The 16559-nt window shown below is 41.5% G+C and overlaps 1 protein-coding gene across 8 annotated transcripts in view; it reads right to left on the minus strand.

Moving 5' to 3' along the window:
• Positions 1-16559, minus strand: part of PAPPA2 (pappalysin 2) — a 432894-nt gene that overhangs the window by 65164 nt on the left and 351171 nt on the right. For all 8 annotated transcript variants that reach the window (XM_082355821.1, XM_082355820.1, XM_082355819.1 and 5 more), the window contains 3 exons: positions 15441-15612; positions 11656-11833; positions 10270-10483 (listed from right to left, as the gene is read on the minus strand). In XM_082355821.1, coding sequence (XP_082211947.1) covers positions 10270-10483; positions 11656-11833; positions 15441-15612 — 564 coding nt within the window. The remainder of the gene's footprint in view (positions 1-10269; positions 10484-11655; positions 11834-15440; positions 15613-16559) is intronic.

The following is a 16559-nucleotide window of genomic DNA, read 5'->3' on the forward strand; positions in this document are numbered from 1 at the left end:
GTGTAGAAAGGGCATCAGGGAGAGAAATTGTGAGTTGAAGAACCTAATGGCTTATATATAACAACCCAGCACTTACTCATGTTAGATTTTTTAAATTATTTTTCCTGATTAATAGAGAAATCAGTGGTCAATATAATATCAGAAGAGAAGGGACAGTTTTACAACAAGACGCTCCCTAGCTTGGGATTGAAGGTCACAGGGAAATCTATAAGTTCATCAAATGCTCTGTTCAAAGTGAAGACTGCATGCCAATCACCAGAGCCTGTGAAGCCTGCAGCAGCAAGCTGGCCTGTGCCCAGGTGTGTGTGTGTGAGTGTCCAAGGCTTGGAGCAGAGGTTTAGTCACTTTCATGCCAAAAGAGGCTGTAGTAAATTAGCCTAAATCTCACATTATCCTACAATGGCAAGAGAATTGAGGATTCCAAGGATAAACTTCGAATGTATTTACTATAAACACTAATTATAAAGCCAGACAATGTCTTAATGGAAAGAAAACAAATTTCTATTTCTCACAGATGCATGAGTGTACATAAAGATTACCGTGTGTCCCTTAATTGCCAAATCAGAGCTAACCTGTGTGTCTCTATATACATAGGTTTAGCATCTAGTCATGTATGTATATGCACAGTGTTATGACACAGAACTTACAAATGAGGTATATTATTTTACTGAATTTTTAAAATTACAAATCCAGGGTACTTAAGGAGTTTTAGCATTTGCCTCAACTGCACATTTCATTTCGTTAGCCAAGTCTTTCTTTCCTTTCTTATGGTAGGATAAAATCAGTTGAACCTCAGAGAATTGAGCTATGGTTCAAAAAGATCAAAAGAGACTAAAAATCTAGGTAATGTCTCCAGGACATGCCCTTCCCTTCTCCTCCAAGACCAGCCTGACTGTATTTGCCCACCCTAATTTTTGAAGTATGTCCAGCTCTATCTTGCTGACGATTTAATTTCCATTTCTTTTTCTCCACATCCCCCTTTTTCCTTTTCACTTTCACGGTCCACTTGAAGCCACTGTAGTATTTGTATAACTCACACTGGGATGAGCTGAAACATTCAGAGGAGGTTCTGATTGGTGGAGGGAAGTACATGTATTTTTTTTTTTTTAATTTAATGAACTTTCTCTTTTGATGTGTGTGTTTTCTTTATAGACAGGGGAAATGCACTCCCCTACCGCCCTGGTAACTGAAGACCTATACTTCCCACTTGGAATGCCACCTTCAGTCTTTCTGGTCTCTATGTTGTTTTTCTGGGGCAAAGGAACCAACCACAGGACAGGAAACAACAGCCCCTGATAAAAATGTAGCTGAGTATATTCCTTGCTAAAGAAGAAGATTAGCTGTTAAACACACCAAAAGCAACAGTCATTTTACAAAGGAGTATTAACCTGCTGGAAATGATGATGATGATGATGATGAAACAGCAGCTACTTCTGACTTGAAGCTTGATCTAAGAACTGTGCTCAGTTCTTTATATCTACTGTCTCATTTAATCCTTAAAAATATCTGTAAGTATCCCTCTTTCCTATTATCCATCTGGTAAATAAAAATAGTCATGTTCAATAGAGATCAGTGACTTGAAAGGTCAAAGAGCTAATAAATAGCAGAGTTGGGATGTAAATTTATATCTCACTAACGCCAGAACCTGCGTAATTAACCACTAAGCAAAGAGATAAATCTTGGACAAAGGAAAGCCTTCCTAGAAAGCTGACTAAATTTTCTTCTTCAGACATTTTAGAGAAGTGCTTAATCTTTAAACTCAATTCTAGAAATCCTTAAAAATGTACCCAATATTCTGTCTTCAAGAAAGATCTAGATCTAATCCTCTTGGGGGTGAGTGGAGAACAATTCACCAAAACCCATTAAGAGGAAGAAATAAAACCTTGGCTACTCATTTGGATCAGAAGCTCTCCAAGTATTACCTACTAAGTATTGCCTACCAAGATCTTGTCTGTGTTGTATTTGTGTTTATAATATATTGCTGCTTCTTTTTTTTCCTGGTGGCAATAAATTTCATGTATCACTTCTCTCAATGGTGTTATACCAAAGTGTTAAATCTCCTCATTGATTCTGTTGAGATAGAAAATAAAATATAGACTTTTAGAGCTGGAAGTCACTCAAGATTTTCCATTATTTTTCAGAGGTGGAAAAAGAGGCTCAGAGAAATGTAGTAATTTACCCACGATCAAAAGCCTTATTAGCCAAGAGCATGGGCTTTGGAGTTAGAATGGTCTTAGCACCATGTATTGGCTGAGTGATCATGGGATGACTACTTAACAATACTCTGAGTCTCAGTTTCCTTATCTGGAAGAGGGGATAATAAAGTACTTAAATGTATTATTATTATTATATTATATCACTATATATTACCATCTCATATTATTCTACATTATACTATTATTTTATCATATAATAAAATTTATCAGTGTCATAAGAAATAAATGGGGTAATGTATGTAAAGCTCTTCACACACACAGCACATAGTGATGAATCATCATTATCATCATCATCATCAACCCAATAGAACAGAGTTGAGACCTTATGTGTTTTAACTTTCTGCCACACTAAGTCTTCCTATGTGTACAGAGATGGGTCAAGTACACACATCTAGCTACAAAGCCCTCTTGCACCCTCCCCACAAATCGGATCAGACAAACCTCACTGAAGGGTTTTACCAACCAAACATTTGTCAAACAATAAATAGGCACAATGTGAGGCCTATTTACAATATTGCAGTCTGAACCTACATTTGTGTTTCTAGAACTTAAATAGATTTATGTTCTTTGGAAAAGTGACCCTCAGAAGGATGGCTATTTACAATTACTCTTAAAAAGTTATTACTACTACAGTACCTTTCAGATGGTATCTTGATGAATGACTAACTTAGAGGGAGAGGCTGTCTAAGTAAAGTTAGAAGGTTGGGATAATTTATAATTTAAGTTAATTATGAGCCCTAACGAGGTTAGCCTAACCTTCACACATAAAGATAACACCTAATGAGAAAAAGGTAACAATGGGAGTGAAAGACAAGGGAGAATATAACACGGTCTTTTTGATAAAATATAAGTCATACACACTTATTTTAGCTCCCTGGGAGGTCAGGTTAATGAAACATTAACCTGATTAATGTGATTAATGATGACGTATATGTGGAAGTAAATTGCATGGAAGGAAACGAAAGGTGTGTGTGTATTATAAAATATGAATAAGAAAGAACTCCTGAAACTATCTAAACATGGCAATTTCTTTAAAGTTCCCATTGTTTGTATTTTCTCTATTAACTCCAAAAATAAATAAACCTCAAAGAGACACGTGAAATCTGGCATGCAAAAGTGCTGCTATAGTAATTTTGAGAAAAGAAAACGTTACTCTGGATAGTTTTAGGAAAGTCAAAATCCCATGACTGATATTGTTCTTACACAGAGAAAGGTTTGTGCCTGTAGATTGTGCTTCTTGATTTTGGCTGCACATTGGAGTGACTTGGGGAGCTTTGCAAAGGACTAATGCCTGGGTGCCACTTCCAGAGATTCTGATGTAAGTGGTTTGGGGTTTGTGCTGGGCATTAAGATATCTGAACTCTCCGCAGGTGATGCTAATGTACAGCCCGGTGTGAGAACCACTGTTCTGGTGAGCTTGTTGAGAGGGAGAGGTCTAATCCTTTTTCTGTTACCACCAACTTGTACAGTTTGCCAATCAAGCTTAAATGTCAGTTGAATAAATGAAATTAAAACTGTCTCTGGAGAATGACCATTCCTTCTATGTTGCTGAGACAATTGCTAGAAGAAAAATAGACATAATATTTTTAAGGGTTCCTTCCACTCTAAAGCACTTGAAATCGAAATTTCCATACCCTCATAAGAAAACAAAAAGAACACCCTCTTTCCTGCACAACTTTTAGCATCAAATTTAACATTAAAATCCTATCATGAATTTTCTTATAGTTCAGTCTTTTCATCCATTTAGAAACTATTTATTGAGTACCTACCAATAAATGTAGAAGCCACGGGGCACATGATGCTAAACAAACATCCATGGTCTATTGGACAGGTAATCGAACCATTTCTACTCAGTGAGATAAATGATGTTGTCAGGGAAGTTTTCTGTGCAGTGGGAAACCATGCGAGGGACACTTCCTACAGACTGGGGAGATCTGGGAGGCTTCCTAGACAAAAATCACACTTATGCTAAAAAATAGGGGAGTGGGAGTTAGCCAAGCAAAAGGCCACTGTTGGGGAGAGCTCTGGCCAGAAGGAATAGCATGTTTGAAGGCCCAGAGGCATGCTAGCCATGGTGTATATAAAGAAGTAAAAGAAGTCCAGAGCCTTAGAGCCTACAGTACAGAAGGTGTTGTGTGTTACAGTTGGAGGGAAGTGATCTCTCAGGGAAGATAGTCAGCGACGAAGCTAGGTAAGCCAGGCCCAGATAGATCATGCAAGACCTTGAAAATATTTTAAGTTTAAGCTTTTTTATTTTCTTAGATGAAATAGCAGAAAGCCCGGTCATTTAGTTTTATGCAGGGGAATACTATAACTGGATTTGAGTGTTTTGAAGATCATTGTTGCTGCAAAGTAGTGAATGTATTGAAGGGGGAAAGACTGGAGTTAGAAAGATCAGTTCAGAAGTGAAAAAGGATAGTGATCTGTCATAGAGAAATGGCAGCAGGGATGAGGAGAAGTGGCCATATCTAAGAGTCAGTAAGATGATGACACTCAATGGAAGTTGATGATTGAGGGTGAAGGACATTCGAAAGTCTCAGGTTATGTGCAGGTCCCTGACCTGTCCAACCACATGGAACACAGAAGGATGTGCAGATTTGAAAGAGATTATAATAGGCTCTGTATTATATAGTAAGAGTTTGAAAGGCAGATCGGATTTCCCAAGTGGCTATATCTGTAGGCTGTTGTCCTAATGGGTCTTATGGCCCTTACAGGAAGAGACTAGATAGCAGGTGTGGTTTTAGGAATCATCAGCATGTGGAAGGTAGTCGAGGCTATGGGGTAAATGATCTTCAGCCCATACAAGTGTGCAGAGCAAGAGAGAAGAATGAGCACAGAGACACCAATATTGAAGAAATGGGCAGAGGAGAAAAACCAGAAGAGGAAATTGAGAAGAGACAGAGAAGAAGGAGGAAAATCAAGGGAGTGAGATAGAGCAGAATCAAGGAAAAAGTCTCAAGGAGGGTCTAGCCAACCATGTTGTAATGAAGAGCTAGACTCTACCTTTGATGTTTGACTCTGATGGCTTTCAAGCCCCACCATATCCCACATCTGAGCAAGCCTGTTAAGAAAGCCTGGGTGCTCCCTCTTTTGGCTTCAGCAGAAAGTTCAAACCACGCCAGGTCCTGTTCACATGCACAAACCCTCCCCCAAGCCTCACCCCCTAACCACCATACAACTCCAGACCACTCTCCCTTCCCTGGTTGCTCAAGCCATTTGAAGACCAACTTGGAATTTTCCCCTTCTCTCCCCTGAAAGCCTCATTATGTGAGTAATAAACCTTTTCATACTCTCTTGGTCAATGTGTGGCATCATTACTTTCAACATCCAAACCAGACTTGGGTGGGAGAGTCCATCCTATCTCACAGGGTGACCGCGACATAAGCCAACTATTCTCACATAACATAAGGTCCAAAAAGAGTCCCTGCATTTGACAGCAGTGGGGTCCATGGCAGGCTCAGCCTTAGTGGAGAGATGGGAATAAAACCTGAGTGTCAAAGTGTGAAGGAGGGAGAAGATGGCAAGATGGAGACAGTGAATACAAACAACTCTTTCACCAAGTTTCACTGTAAAAGGGAGGGGGAAGCTGTGGTAGCTGGAGGGGGACATGGAGTCAATAAAAGGCTCTGCTTGTTTGAATTTTAACATAGGAGAGACCTGAGCACAATTAAAGAGAAGTAACCAGGCGAGAGGAAGGAAGAGGCTTCAGATGTAGGAAAGAGGAAGGTAAAGTGATTGAGAGAAATTCTCTAGAAGGGGTACAGGATCCACAGCAAAGGTGGAGGAGTTCATAATTCATTTTATTTTACAAATTTTTTTAAATTTATAAGAAAATATGATTATTTATTAAAAGAATCCCAAAATAGAAGACAAAAAAATCTCCCTGAGTCACACCACTTGCCCAGAGTATTGACAGTTTGGTGGTTTTTTTCTAGTTAAAATAAATCAATAAATAAGGGTTTTTTTTTTTTTTTTTAACTGAAGTATAGTTGATTTACAATGTTGGGTTAGTTTCAGGTGTATAGCACAGTGATTCAGTTATACATATACATATAATACATAAAGAATATGTATATATATATTCTTTTTCAGATTCTTTTCCCTTATAGGTTATTATGAAATATTGAGTGCAGTTCCCTGTGCTGTACAGTAGGTCCTTGATGGTCATAATTCATTTTAGACAGTGAGAAGGGAGAGAACATGTTTGGAGGTGTCAATTAGCTTGCACACCTGTGGGCAGACCTTTGCGCTTTAGGGAGTGAGATGATCTGCTGGAAGTTAGGGAAGAGGTGTTACGACTGGAGGAGAGGAGGTCTGAAATGGCCTTCAAGAACAGAGACAGTGTTTGTCTTCAAAACACAGAAGGGTCTGGACACAGGATGGAAGGGTCACGTTACTGTCTTACTGCCATCTTGGAGTGCTGGTCTCTGCTTGGTTTGCCTATTTCGAAGGATCTGTCTAGTTTTCTTTTATCACTCTCTGCCTCCACAAATTGGCTATGATCTCCTCTTTCTAGCTCACTTCATTATTTTTTTAAACTGTTTATTCATTTATCTCATTATAAAGTCTAGAAAACTTAGCAAATATAAACAAGCAGAAAAAGAAAAGTTATATTCCCTATAAACCTACTACCTAGAGATTATGGCTATTAATACTATAATCACTTCTAGCTTCTGAAGAAGAATGATAAAAACATACCTTTAATATGGAAAATAAGGATTGTGTCATTTATAATAATTATGTTCTGCTTTTATCCACTTATTGTATTGTGAATGTTCTCTCGTGTCTTTAATATTCTTCTAAACATCTTTAATGGTGACAGGATATTTCATGATATGCCCGTATAATTGTATGGCTGTACTATATAATGGGCATTCATTTTGTTTTATTGAATTTTTTGTTACTCTCCTTCTCAATTTTTCCCTCTGGAGAATCCATACAGTTTGGGTGATACTGACTCTACCCGTGACTTCAAGGCCAGAGTCCTTGACCCAGGCCAAAGCCATTGCATTTCCCTGTCTTCAGGAACTAGAGTCAGTGTGAGCAGTGTCGCCTTCAGATCCTGGGAAGAAGGGGCAAGGGATCCAGGGGCCAGGAGAAAGGGCCTACCTGTAGCCCATGTCCTCTCCTACGCTCCACTGTAAGGAGAGATAATGTCCATGAAAGAGGGAGCATGGAGGCTGTGTGCTCCTGAGGCCAGAGCCTAGGTCTTACTGATATCTTCACTCCTAACCCTGAAGCTGGCATAGAGCACCCACGGGAAGAAGTGCCAACTGCAGCTGTGCCCTCCCTGCATCCGCAAGTGCAATGGGACAAAGCTTAAACAGGTTGGATAGAAGAGAAAAGTCAGATGCAGCATTTATCTCTTTTCTCTTGAAACAATATTCAACAGACTTGAGAAGAAGCAGGAAGGCAATGTACTTGGCTGACATTTTGGTAGTTGTTTCCTTCTTTTAAAAAGAAATGAACAAAAAGTAATTTCTAGCATATGTATTGAACTTCATAGTTTATAAAATGCTTTCAGTACATTACCTGCTTTGGGCCTCAAAACAATACTCTTGGGTAAAAATCATTACTACTCCTCACATCAAGGAGGCAAAAACCGAGACACGTGGATGTGAAATACATTGTTCAGGGTCATGCAAAGAACAAGCGGCAAATTTGACCATCTAGGAGGTTTTTCCACTACTCAGAGAACTGCAGAAGACTAGCATGTGCCCACTCTGTCTGGGTTAATCTCCCTGTTAACTTCTCTCAACTTCTTCTCTCCCTGCCTGCTTGTCCTAGAAAGAATTTTAGGGCTCCATCTGTACAACTCTGGGTTCCAAGCAAGGAACAAGGCTGACATAGTTCGTTGGGTAAACACAAGAAGCAAGCGACAGTGATTTACTCCTGACTTGCAAACTTCTGATTACCAGTCCACTGCTGGCTATGTAAACAGGTGTAAACTAAGATTAAAACCAGTTTATGCAGTGCAGTAAATAATTTAATCTCTCCTCAGCATGGTGCTTGTGAATGTAAATGTTTAAGCCCAAACCGATGCTGATGCTGTGATGCAAGCTTCCAGTTTCTCAACCAGAAAAGAAAGCTGTGCCAGCAAATGGCCCTTGTGGGCCCCTGCTGGGGCAGGGAAGCCGGTGGAGTCAGATATGCAGATGCAGCAGAAAGCCCATCGTCATGGAGGAAGCCTCACTGTTCCCAAGGCAAAGCTCAGCCATGGGCCCAGGGGAGCTAGGAATAATGCCTCCACCCCGAATTCCTCCTGGTCCCGAGACTTTTCTCTCTCCCTCTAGTCTTCATTGCATTGTTCTGCAGACACCTGAGTTGGCTCAGGCGTGTGAAAAGGGAGGCAAGAAGAGAAGAAAAAAAGCAAGAAAACAGCAGCCTTCAGGCTGGTTGTAACGCCATTCTCACTGGAAGATGACCTGGGTACTCACTACCCGTCAATGCATGCTGACGCAAATTGATCTAGACCCTATGACCATCACATGCAAATGTGTTTTCAGCTGTCAAAAACTGTTGACTATACCTGCTAGGGTCACTGAACCAGAATGCTGCTTCCTATGAATTTTTCATCAGTATTTATTCATGTCCTAATTAGCCAGGATCTTGCCTCGGGCTGAGATCTTGAGGAGGGGACTTCCCTCTCCCCCTCGCAAATATGATCTTGGGCTTTCTTGGGAGTGAAAGGCTCTGGGCAAAGCCGGACTCAATCCATCCCATGTTGAGATGGCTGGATGTTGACTAGAGAAGGGCAAGTTGGAGCCAGAGAGTAAGCTTTCTGTTTTTTCTTTTGCTCCCTTAGAGAATTCTAGCTTACAATCAAAGTTGGTATCTCCTGGAATCACTGATAATGCCATGGCTGGGATTATGTCAGTTCAAAAAAAAAAGTCTTTAAAAAAATGCCTGCTATGATCAGATTTTGAACTAAATCCTGGGTAAGAAATAAATCTGATTTTCTCCTTTACTGCCATAATTTATGGTAGGAAAATAATAGTTACTATTTACTGAGTACAAGGAGTTTCTTCTTCTGAAAGCTTTTTGCTTGTTTTGTTTGTTCGGAAAATGTTTCTTTTTCTGAAACCATTTATTGAGCACTTAGCACAAACCAGGCACTGGGCTGAATATGTATTATCTTGTTTAATCCTCAATTGAGCACTCTGGTGAGGGCATTATCCCCAGTTTACAAAGATGAGACCCAAAGAGTTAAGTAACTTGCCTGAGGTTACTCAGCTAATAAAATGGGGAACAACTGGGATCTGAACCCCAGCGTGACTTTCTTTAAAACCCTTCCTCTTAAATGATGCAGTAAGCTTCTGTTCTTTCTGATCCACCATGCGTTCAGAAGAAAGGCTCTCTTGGTTTCCGGGTCTAGGAGTGTATACACACAAAGTCCAGGAAGAAGAAAGCAGAGAGACTATAATTACAATATTAATAGCTAATATGTATTGAGTTTTATGCTTTAAAAATAAATTTACTGACTCATGTTTTATACATACTGATTTATTTAGCTCCTACATTATTATTATTATTATTATCATCCTCATTTTACAGATGAGGAAGACTGAGGCAGAGAAAGAAGACTTCCCAGCATCACATAACCAATAAATACCTGCGCTGGGGACCATCCCGGACAGGTTCTCCCATAGCCACAACCATAAGCCTCCACCTGTCCTGATGAGGATGCTCTAGGACAGAACTGGATTCGGGTGATGTGTGTACCGCTTAAGAAGCTCATAACACTTACTTTCAAGGAAAATAATAATTCGGGCAGAGATTCTTTTAAAAAACACCTAGATGAGACTGTGGAATCTCCTATGAGAAAGAATATCTTTACAGAAAGCATACTTGGCCAGCCTGCCTGTCATGACTGGGGAACACACCTGTGCAGGTGAAGAGAGATTATATAGAAAAACAAACACAGCAAACAATGGACAACCCAGAAGGTCTTAATATTATTTCCAAAACAATGGTCTAGGACTTGCAAATGAAGGAACAGGAGCAAGGTACAAGGGTAGAGAGAACTGCAAAGACCAGGAACAATCCAACTTACTTCCTGACTTTATTCTCCGCACTTCCCATCACGTAGTAGCCCGGTTTGCATTTGTATCTGCAGATGGAGCCCACATCATGGTTGCCCTGGAGGCAGTGAGGCAGGAGCAAGTTGGCGTTCGGGATAACAGGGGGAACATCACACTCCAACTTGCAGTAGGCTTCAGGGAGAGACCAGAGCCCATCTTCAAGACAGGTCAGCCACGGGCTCAGTCCTGACTCCAAGAAAGAGAAGCACAAGATGCTCAGAACAGAGAGTCCAGAAATAAAACACTAGCAGAGAGAGCGAAGACCTGTCAACATACCGGCATTCTTGGAAAGTCACGTTATTCTTTGTGGAGCAGCTTCTCTAAAACCTCAGGTCAAATGTTTATCCTATATCTTTGTGCCCACAGAGCATCTACTGTGCTCTCTTATACAGCACAGAGGTCAGAAAGCTCTTTCATGACCTGAATGAAACGAGGGCTACCAACCAAATCATTACCTCACTTCCTCACTACAAATAATAAAAATAGAGTAGTGACAGTATTGTGGAAAGCATTATAATAATACTAGATGACACTTTTATAGTGCTCATTATATGCCAGGCACCGCTCTAAGCATTTTACATGTATTCACTTGTGTAAACTTCAAACCTCAAACAACCCTATGAAATAGATACCATCATTATCCCCTATTTTGCAGCTGAGGAAATTGAGTTTAGGTAACTTGCCCAAGCTAGTAAGAAGAGAGGCAGGGTTTGTACTCAGGCAGTTTGGATGCAAAGTTCTGCACTTCAACACCATACCATATGCCTCAAGGTCATTCATGGTTTCTCCAAGTGCAATCCATGGACACCCCACGGTAGCATCACCAACCCACCTCAGACCTACTAAGTCAGAATCTGTCAGCATGAGGCTCAGGAAGTTGCATTTGTAACAAGCCTGCTCAAACATTGTTAGGCACACCGAAGTCCAGGAGGTAAAGAGCAAGATGTGGGGTCTTCATCTCTTCCTAGCAGTACAGCTCATATAACTATGCTCTCATTTCTAAAACAGAACTAAAAGCACCTAACTCATAGGATGGTTGTAAATATTAAATTTAAAAATGTGACTGATAAAGGGTATCTGGATTATGAATACTATTAGAAAACTGTTAGTTGGCTTGACTCCAGAGGACATAAAGTCAAATAAAAATGGGAAAGTCTAAGTTTCTTTCGTTAATGAGATCTTGAGTCAGGGCATTCTGGGACAAGGAATGGTATTGCCCTTTGGGACTTTGCTTGTGTTATCAGAAGAGGGTGATACAGCAGAGCCAAATGGGAAGGGCACTGGGGTGAAGAAAAGATCCCCAAAGAGAGAGAACCTGAAGAGAACTTGCATACAGCTCCTGGTTGGCCAGACAATACCTTGAAGCTTGGCTGGTGGGACACAGGAGATGGAGCAGCGTTTCAGAAAGTTTGTTCCCTCTGAGCAGGAGAAGTTTGCATAGTTCACCAAAGACTGGTCGGGGACACCACAGTCAAGGGGCATGCAGCTCACAGCCCGGTCCCAGTGCCCAGAGGAACATGTGAGCAGAATTTCCTTCTAGAAACAGAAAATTTTCTGGTGTCAAGGTGACATAAAAAGGCTTATCAAAACAGTTTCCAGGCTTTGAAAGAGTCCTGATGATTATTATGTGCAAACGTTCACAACAGGCAAAATTAGTTTGTCTTTCTCCCTCTTTATGCCTTATTGTCTTAGTGTACTATCTCACACTACCCAGGTATGTTGCTAATGAAAGGCAAATGTTAGTGTAAGGGAATCTTTAAATGAAGACACTCCTCCAGGCCAACTCTTGGCTATCCTCCACGTGCTTCTCCAGATCACTCTCTACCCTTCTCCACCTTGCCCTGGGATGCTGGCTCCTGTAGATTTCATGCCTCTGACTTGTGTTTGGTTTAGCACCCAGGGCAATGCTGGCAGGAGACGGGAGAGGGAGAGAGGCAAGGGAGGTCAGGGTGCTGATTCTTGCTACTCCTTCCCTAGGGGTTGCTGTAGGTTGGCTGCACCCTTTGGCAGCGATCTCCACACACCTCCTGCGCTCTCTTCCCAGGGGTTCTGCTAAGTGCTCCCTATAGTCAACTCTTCAGGCCTACAGGGGATATCACCCCTTCACCCTGGGATTCTGCACCATCTCCTTGTAATTTCCTATATCCTGCCCCCACCTTTAGAAGTGGTCCCTTTACTGAAGTCCCTCAAATTGCCCACCTTTGAGTGTGTCATCTGTTTCCTGCTGGGACCTTTACGGATAAGCCAACAGATAGTGCTACTAAACATAATTGTCTCCTCTGAGAATGGTGCCTAGGCTTTAAGAACAGCTGAGACTTAATGCATATGAGGCATCTTCCAAACTTTGTAGTTAAATTTGAGAGATTCCAGCTGTTTCCCTGGGCCTGCGGTTTCTGTAGGGGAGCCCTAGAATTCATCACCATGAAATAAACGAGGAGACATTTTTTGAACACCTAGAAGGGCCAGATTCTTTACTAGGTTTGGATAAACAAGACCCTCAAGGAGCTAATAATCTACCAGCCGAGCAAATCATAGGTTGGAGCAGTGTATCAGAAAACAATTGAAGGGGGAAAAAGGGAAAGAAGGAGAAAGAGAGAGAGGAAGGGAGGCAAGAAAGTAAAAAAGGAAAATGCAGGAGATATATTTTTGTTATATCCTACTTCCTTCTGTAATGATTTGAGAGAATATAATACAAAGAATGCAAATGATAAAATGAAAGAAGTAGAAAACATGGACCAAGGAGAAAGAAAATATAAATTGCTGTTAAAAAAAAAATACAGCGATATAATATATGCATGCTTGTTTTGTGGTGGTGAGATAGCACTACAGGGGCTGGAGGAGGGATTGCCCATACTTGGGTAGGAGGGAGAGGGTTTGGGGGGAGGTTCACAGGGTAGGTAACTCAGCAACTGGCCTTTGAAAGATGAGCGAGACTTCCCAGCAGCAGAGGGGAAGCAGGGAGAAGAAAGTATTCAGAGTGAGGGGAACAGGCTGAGCAGGCACTCAGAGACCTGGATGCTCATGGCTTGTTTGGGAGAGAGCACAGCCGTCATTCTAGCCAATGGGTTACCAAAAGTCAAAGGGAGAGTGGAGAGATTCTGCGGCTCAGCCAGCCATCCCACCAGGAGACCACAGTGGCACCGAAGCCAAAGGTAAAATGACTGGTGAAAGCACCTGTCACCCCTGACACCCACTCTTGGCTGGCTGCTCCTCCCTGCTTTCCAGTGTTTCCCTGTTGCCTGCCAGAAGAGCCCAATTCAAAGCCAGACACATTTTTCTGTTTAGTTTAAGTTATTGTGTCAACAAAAAGCAAATATCCCCACTGTCTTGTGATCACGAGCCAGGATCGTATAATCTGTTTAGTGGGGCCAGCCTTGGGTGACAGGAGTGGTCAGCTGGAAAGCTGTGTTTGCTGACTCCACCATTTGTTTGGCAAAAGGTGAGCTCCCACCTTCCTTCTCCCAACTCTGTCCCTGCCACACTGATCACAGCCTGGAAGACTGGCTCAAACCACAATGATCACTTAAAGAATGTCTCTCAAACTCTGCATATATTGCCTGGTTTTTCTCCTGGCTTCATTAGGTATTAACCATTTTGTCTTGAATTTGTTCCTAATTTTAATGAATTGCAAACACCATCTTTTCTTCTCTCCCCTTCTTTACCTATATCACACAAATGTATTTAGTTCCTACTTTGTTTTTGTTCTTTTTCCTTCTTTCCATCTCTTTTCTAGTGTGAGTTAAGCTGAGTCAAGGGCAGGTGATAAGAGTTCTGCCTTTCTCACCAAAGCATCATAGACCAAGGAGTTGGTGCTTCAAGGTATGTTAAGCCTGTCTCTCTCTATGCAGAACCTAAACCACCTGAAACCAAAGATTGTCTTTAAATTCTGACCATGTCTAAGCAAGTGAAATTCTTCCACAGATCCACAACCTGCTAAGCAGTCAACTGGTACAAGATGAAAACAATTCCAATCTTCCAAACCACTGATACCTGACTAACCAATCGTGATTCCACTCTTCCCTCATCATAACTCATCTTTCTCATCTTCTTCTCAAGCATCATTACCTTTTGCCTAATGCATCCTGTCTCTATCTCATATTGTGCTCATGTTTTCTAATGGTTGATTTCAATTTTCAAGTTCCTCTGTAGAGTATTGAAAGCTCTCTAAAGGAAAAATGGAAAATAAAATTCTTAGTTGAGAATACATTATCACGCTCATCGTAATGGCAGCTTTGCAGAGAGCTAGGTGCCTACCATTTTGCTAGAAGCTGATAAATTATGTCTAGTCAGTCATCAAAATAACCCAGTGACTGAATTGGGCGATTGGGATTGACATGTATACGCTGATGTGTATAAAATTGATGACTGATTAAAAAAAAAAATAACCCAGTGACATAAATCCTCCTGATTTAATTATTTTACAAATGTGGAAACAAACTGAAAGTGGTTAGTTTCTTTTGTGTGTTTGTCGTTACCTAAATTACACACCTACTAAACAGTGGAGTCAAAATTTCATTCCAGGTCTGTCTCTCAAACCACACTCTTCATTAATATATTCTACTACCTTCAGATCACCTTGAAATCTTCAAGTGGTGCATGGTAGCTTGTAGAAATTTGGAAAATTCAGTTAAAGCTAGAATCATGATATAATCCCCACCTCAGTAACAGGAGGAAGAAAATCAGATGCTTTCCTCCAGTCTTCTTGTAAGGAGGGCTGGCGGGGGCGGGGAAGGGGGTGGTGCGGGGCAGTCAGACAATGAACCACAAACAAGCTGATTGCAAACCACCTTGCCTGCAAATTGTGGACAGGTCTAAACTGCAGCATTCCCATTTTGAAGCCAAAAGTGGGGGTCATAATTTCTGATAGGAAGATAGAAAAGCAAGGGAGAAGGATGGAATAAGTGTTCCTATCTACTGCCCACCTGGAGAGAAACTGACACCCTAGTTAATGGAAACTGCACCTGTTCTTATATATACCTTGCATTTCTATAAAGCCATGCTTCTCCTTGCTTGTTAGATTCCTCATTTTTCCTTTCAGATGATTTAAAAACACGTGCCTTTCCCCCATCCAGCCAGGGGGAGGAACATGCCTACTGTCCCTCCCCAGGGGCTTGGTCCTGATAACCACGGGTTTCCAACTCACCTGCATGGGCCTGAGGTACTGCCCACTGCTGGCTTGAAGGGCAAACCCCCTTTGACAGGTGATAGAGCACTTCATGTGACCTGGGCCACCAGAGGTACAGTTCACCACTTCCGCGTGATCTAGCAGCAATGGCACACAGCTGCCCTGCTCCCCACAGGGCCGATGGACACAGCTGGAGATGACAGAAACAGAAGTATCTTAAACTGACTCAGAACTGATAGGCAGCAGCAAAGGCTTTGCATCTCCCTCTGGGAAGTGCCTCTAAACCAAAGAGAACATTGTTTCTCCAAAACCTACATTAAATTCATTACTTCCTTCTATGTGACCTGGAACCATGCAACATAAAATGAACAAGAACAATATCATCTACGAAACGATTATGAACTGGCTTTCTATGGCTCTTCCAGGAGGACAAAATGATGGTGGAACAGGTGGGGAGCGTGTCTCAAGAGCTCTGGATGGCATCAGAAATGAATAGATCAGAGGAGAATCCTTGAAATATTTCATAACCAGTACTCTGGGCCCCAAACAATCAGAACAGACACAGGACAAAGGTCAGGAGTGAATCCTGGAGGCTCCTGGTTGTGTCAGGCATTAAACTTTCTGTTGTTCGATCACAGGTTTGTCGCAGGGAGCCCTGTAGGAAGGGCCTGGTTGTTTGAGATGGCAGAAAAAGCAACATTTATTTACTGATTGGCATGGAAATATTTTTGACCACTGAATATCAGCACCGGCTAATCAGAAATTGAGCCCATGGCAGAAAGAAGAAACTCACACATATCAGATCCCTGCCACATGCCTGATGTGGTTCTAGATGCTTCCAGGACATTATCTCAGCAGAGGAGAACTGCCTTCCAGATCTCAAGGGCTAGTCAACTGGGAACAGGAGGGATAGTTAACTCCCCAGGGTTTGGGGAGACTCTGCTGGGACCATAACAGCAGCAAGGTTGGAACAGAGATGGACCTAGAGATTGTCATACTGAGTGATGTAAGTCAGACAGAGAAAGACAAGTATCATATGATATCGCTTATATGTGGAATCTAAAAAAAGAGTACAAATGAACTTACCTACAAAACAGAAATAGAGTTACAGATGTAGAAAACAAATTAAGGGTTACC

This window comes from Balaenoptera borealis (assembly GCF_965194805.1).
Source record: "Balaenoptera borealis genome assembly, chromosome: 1".
NCBI lineage: Eukaryota > Metazoa > Chordata > Mammalia > Artiodactyla > Balaenopteridae > Balaenoptera > Balaenoptera borealis.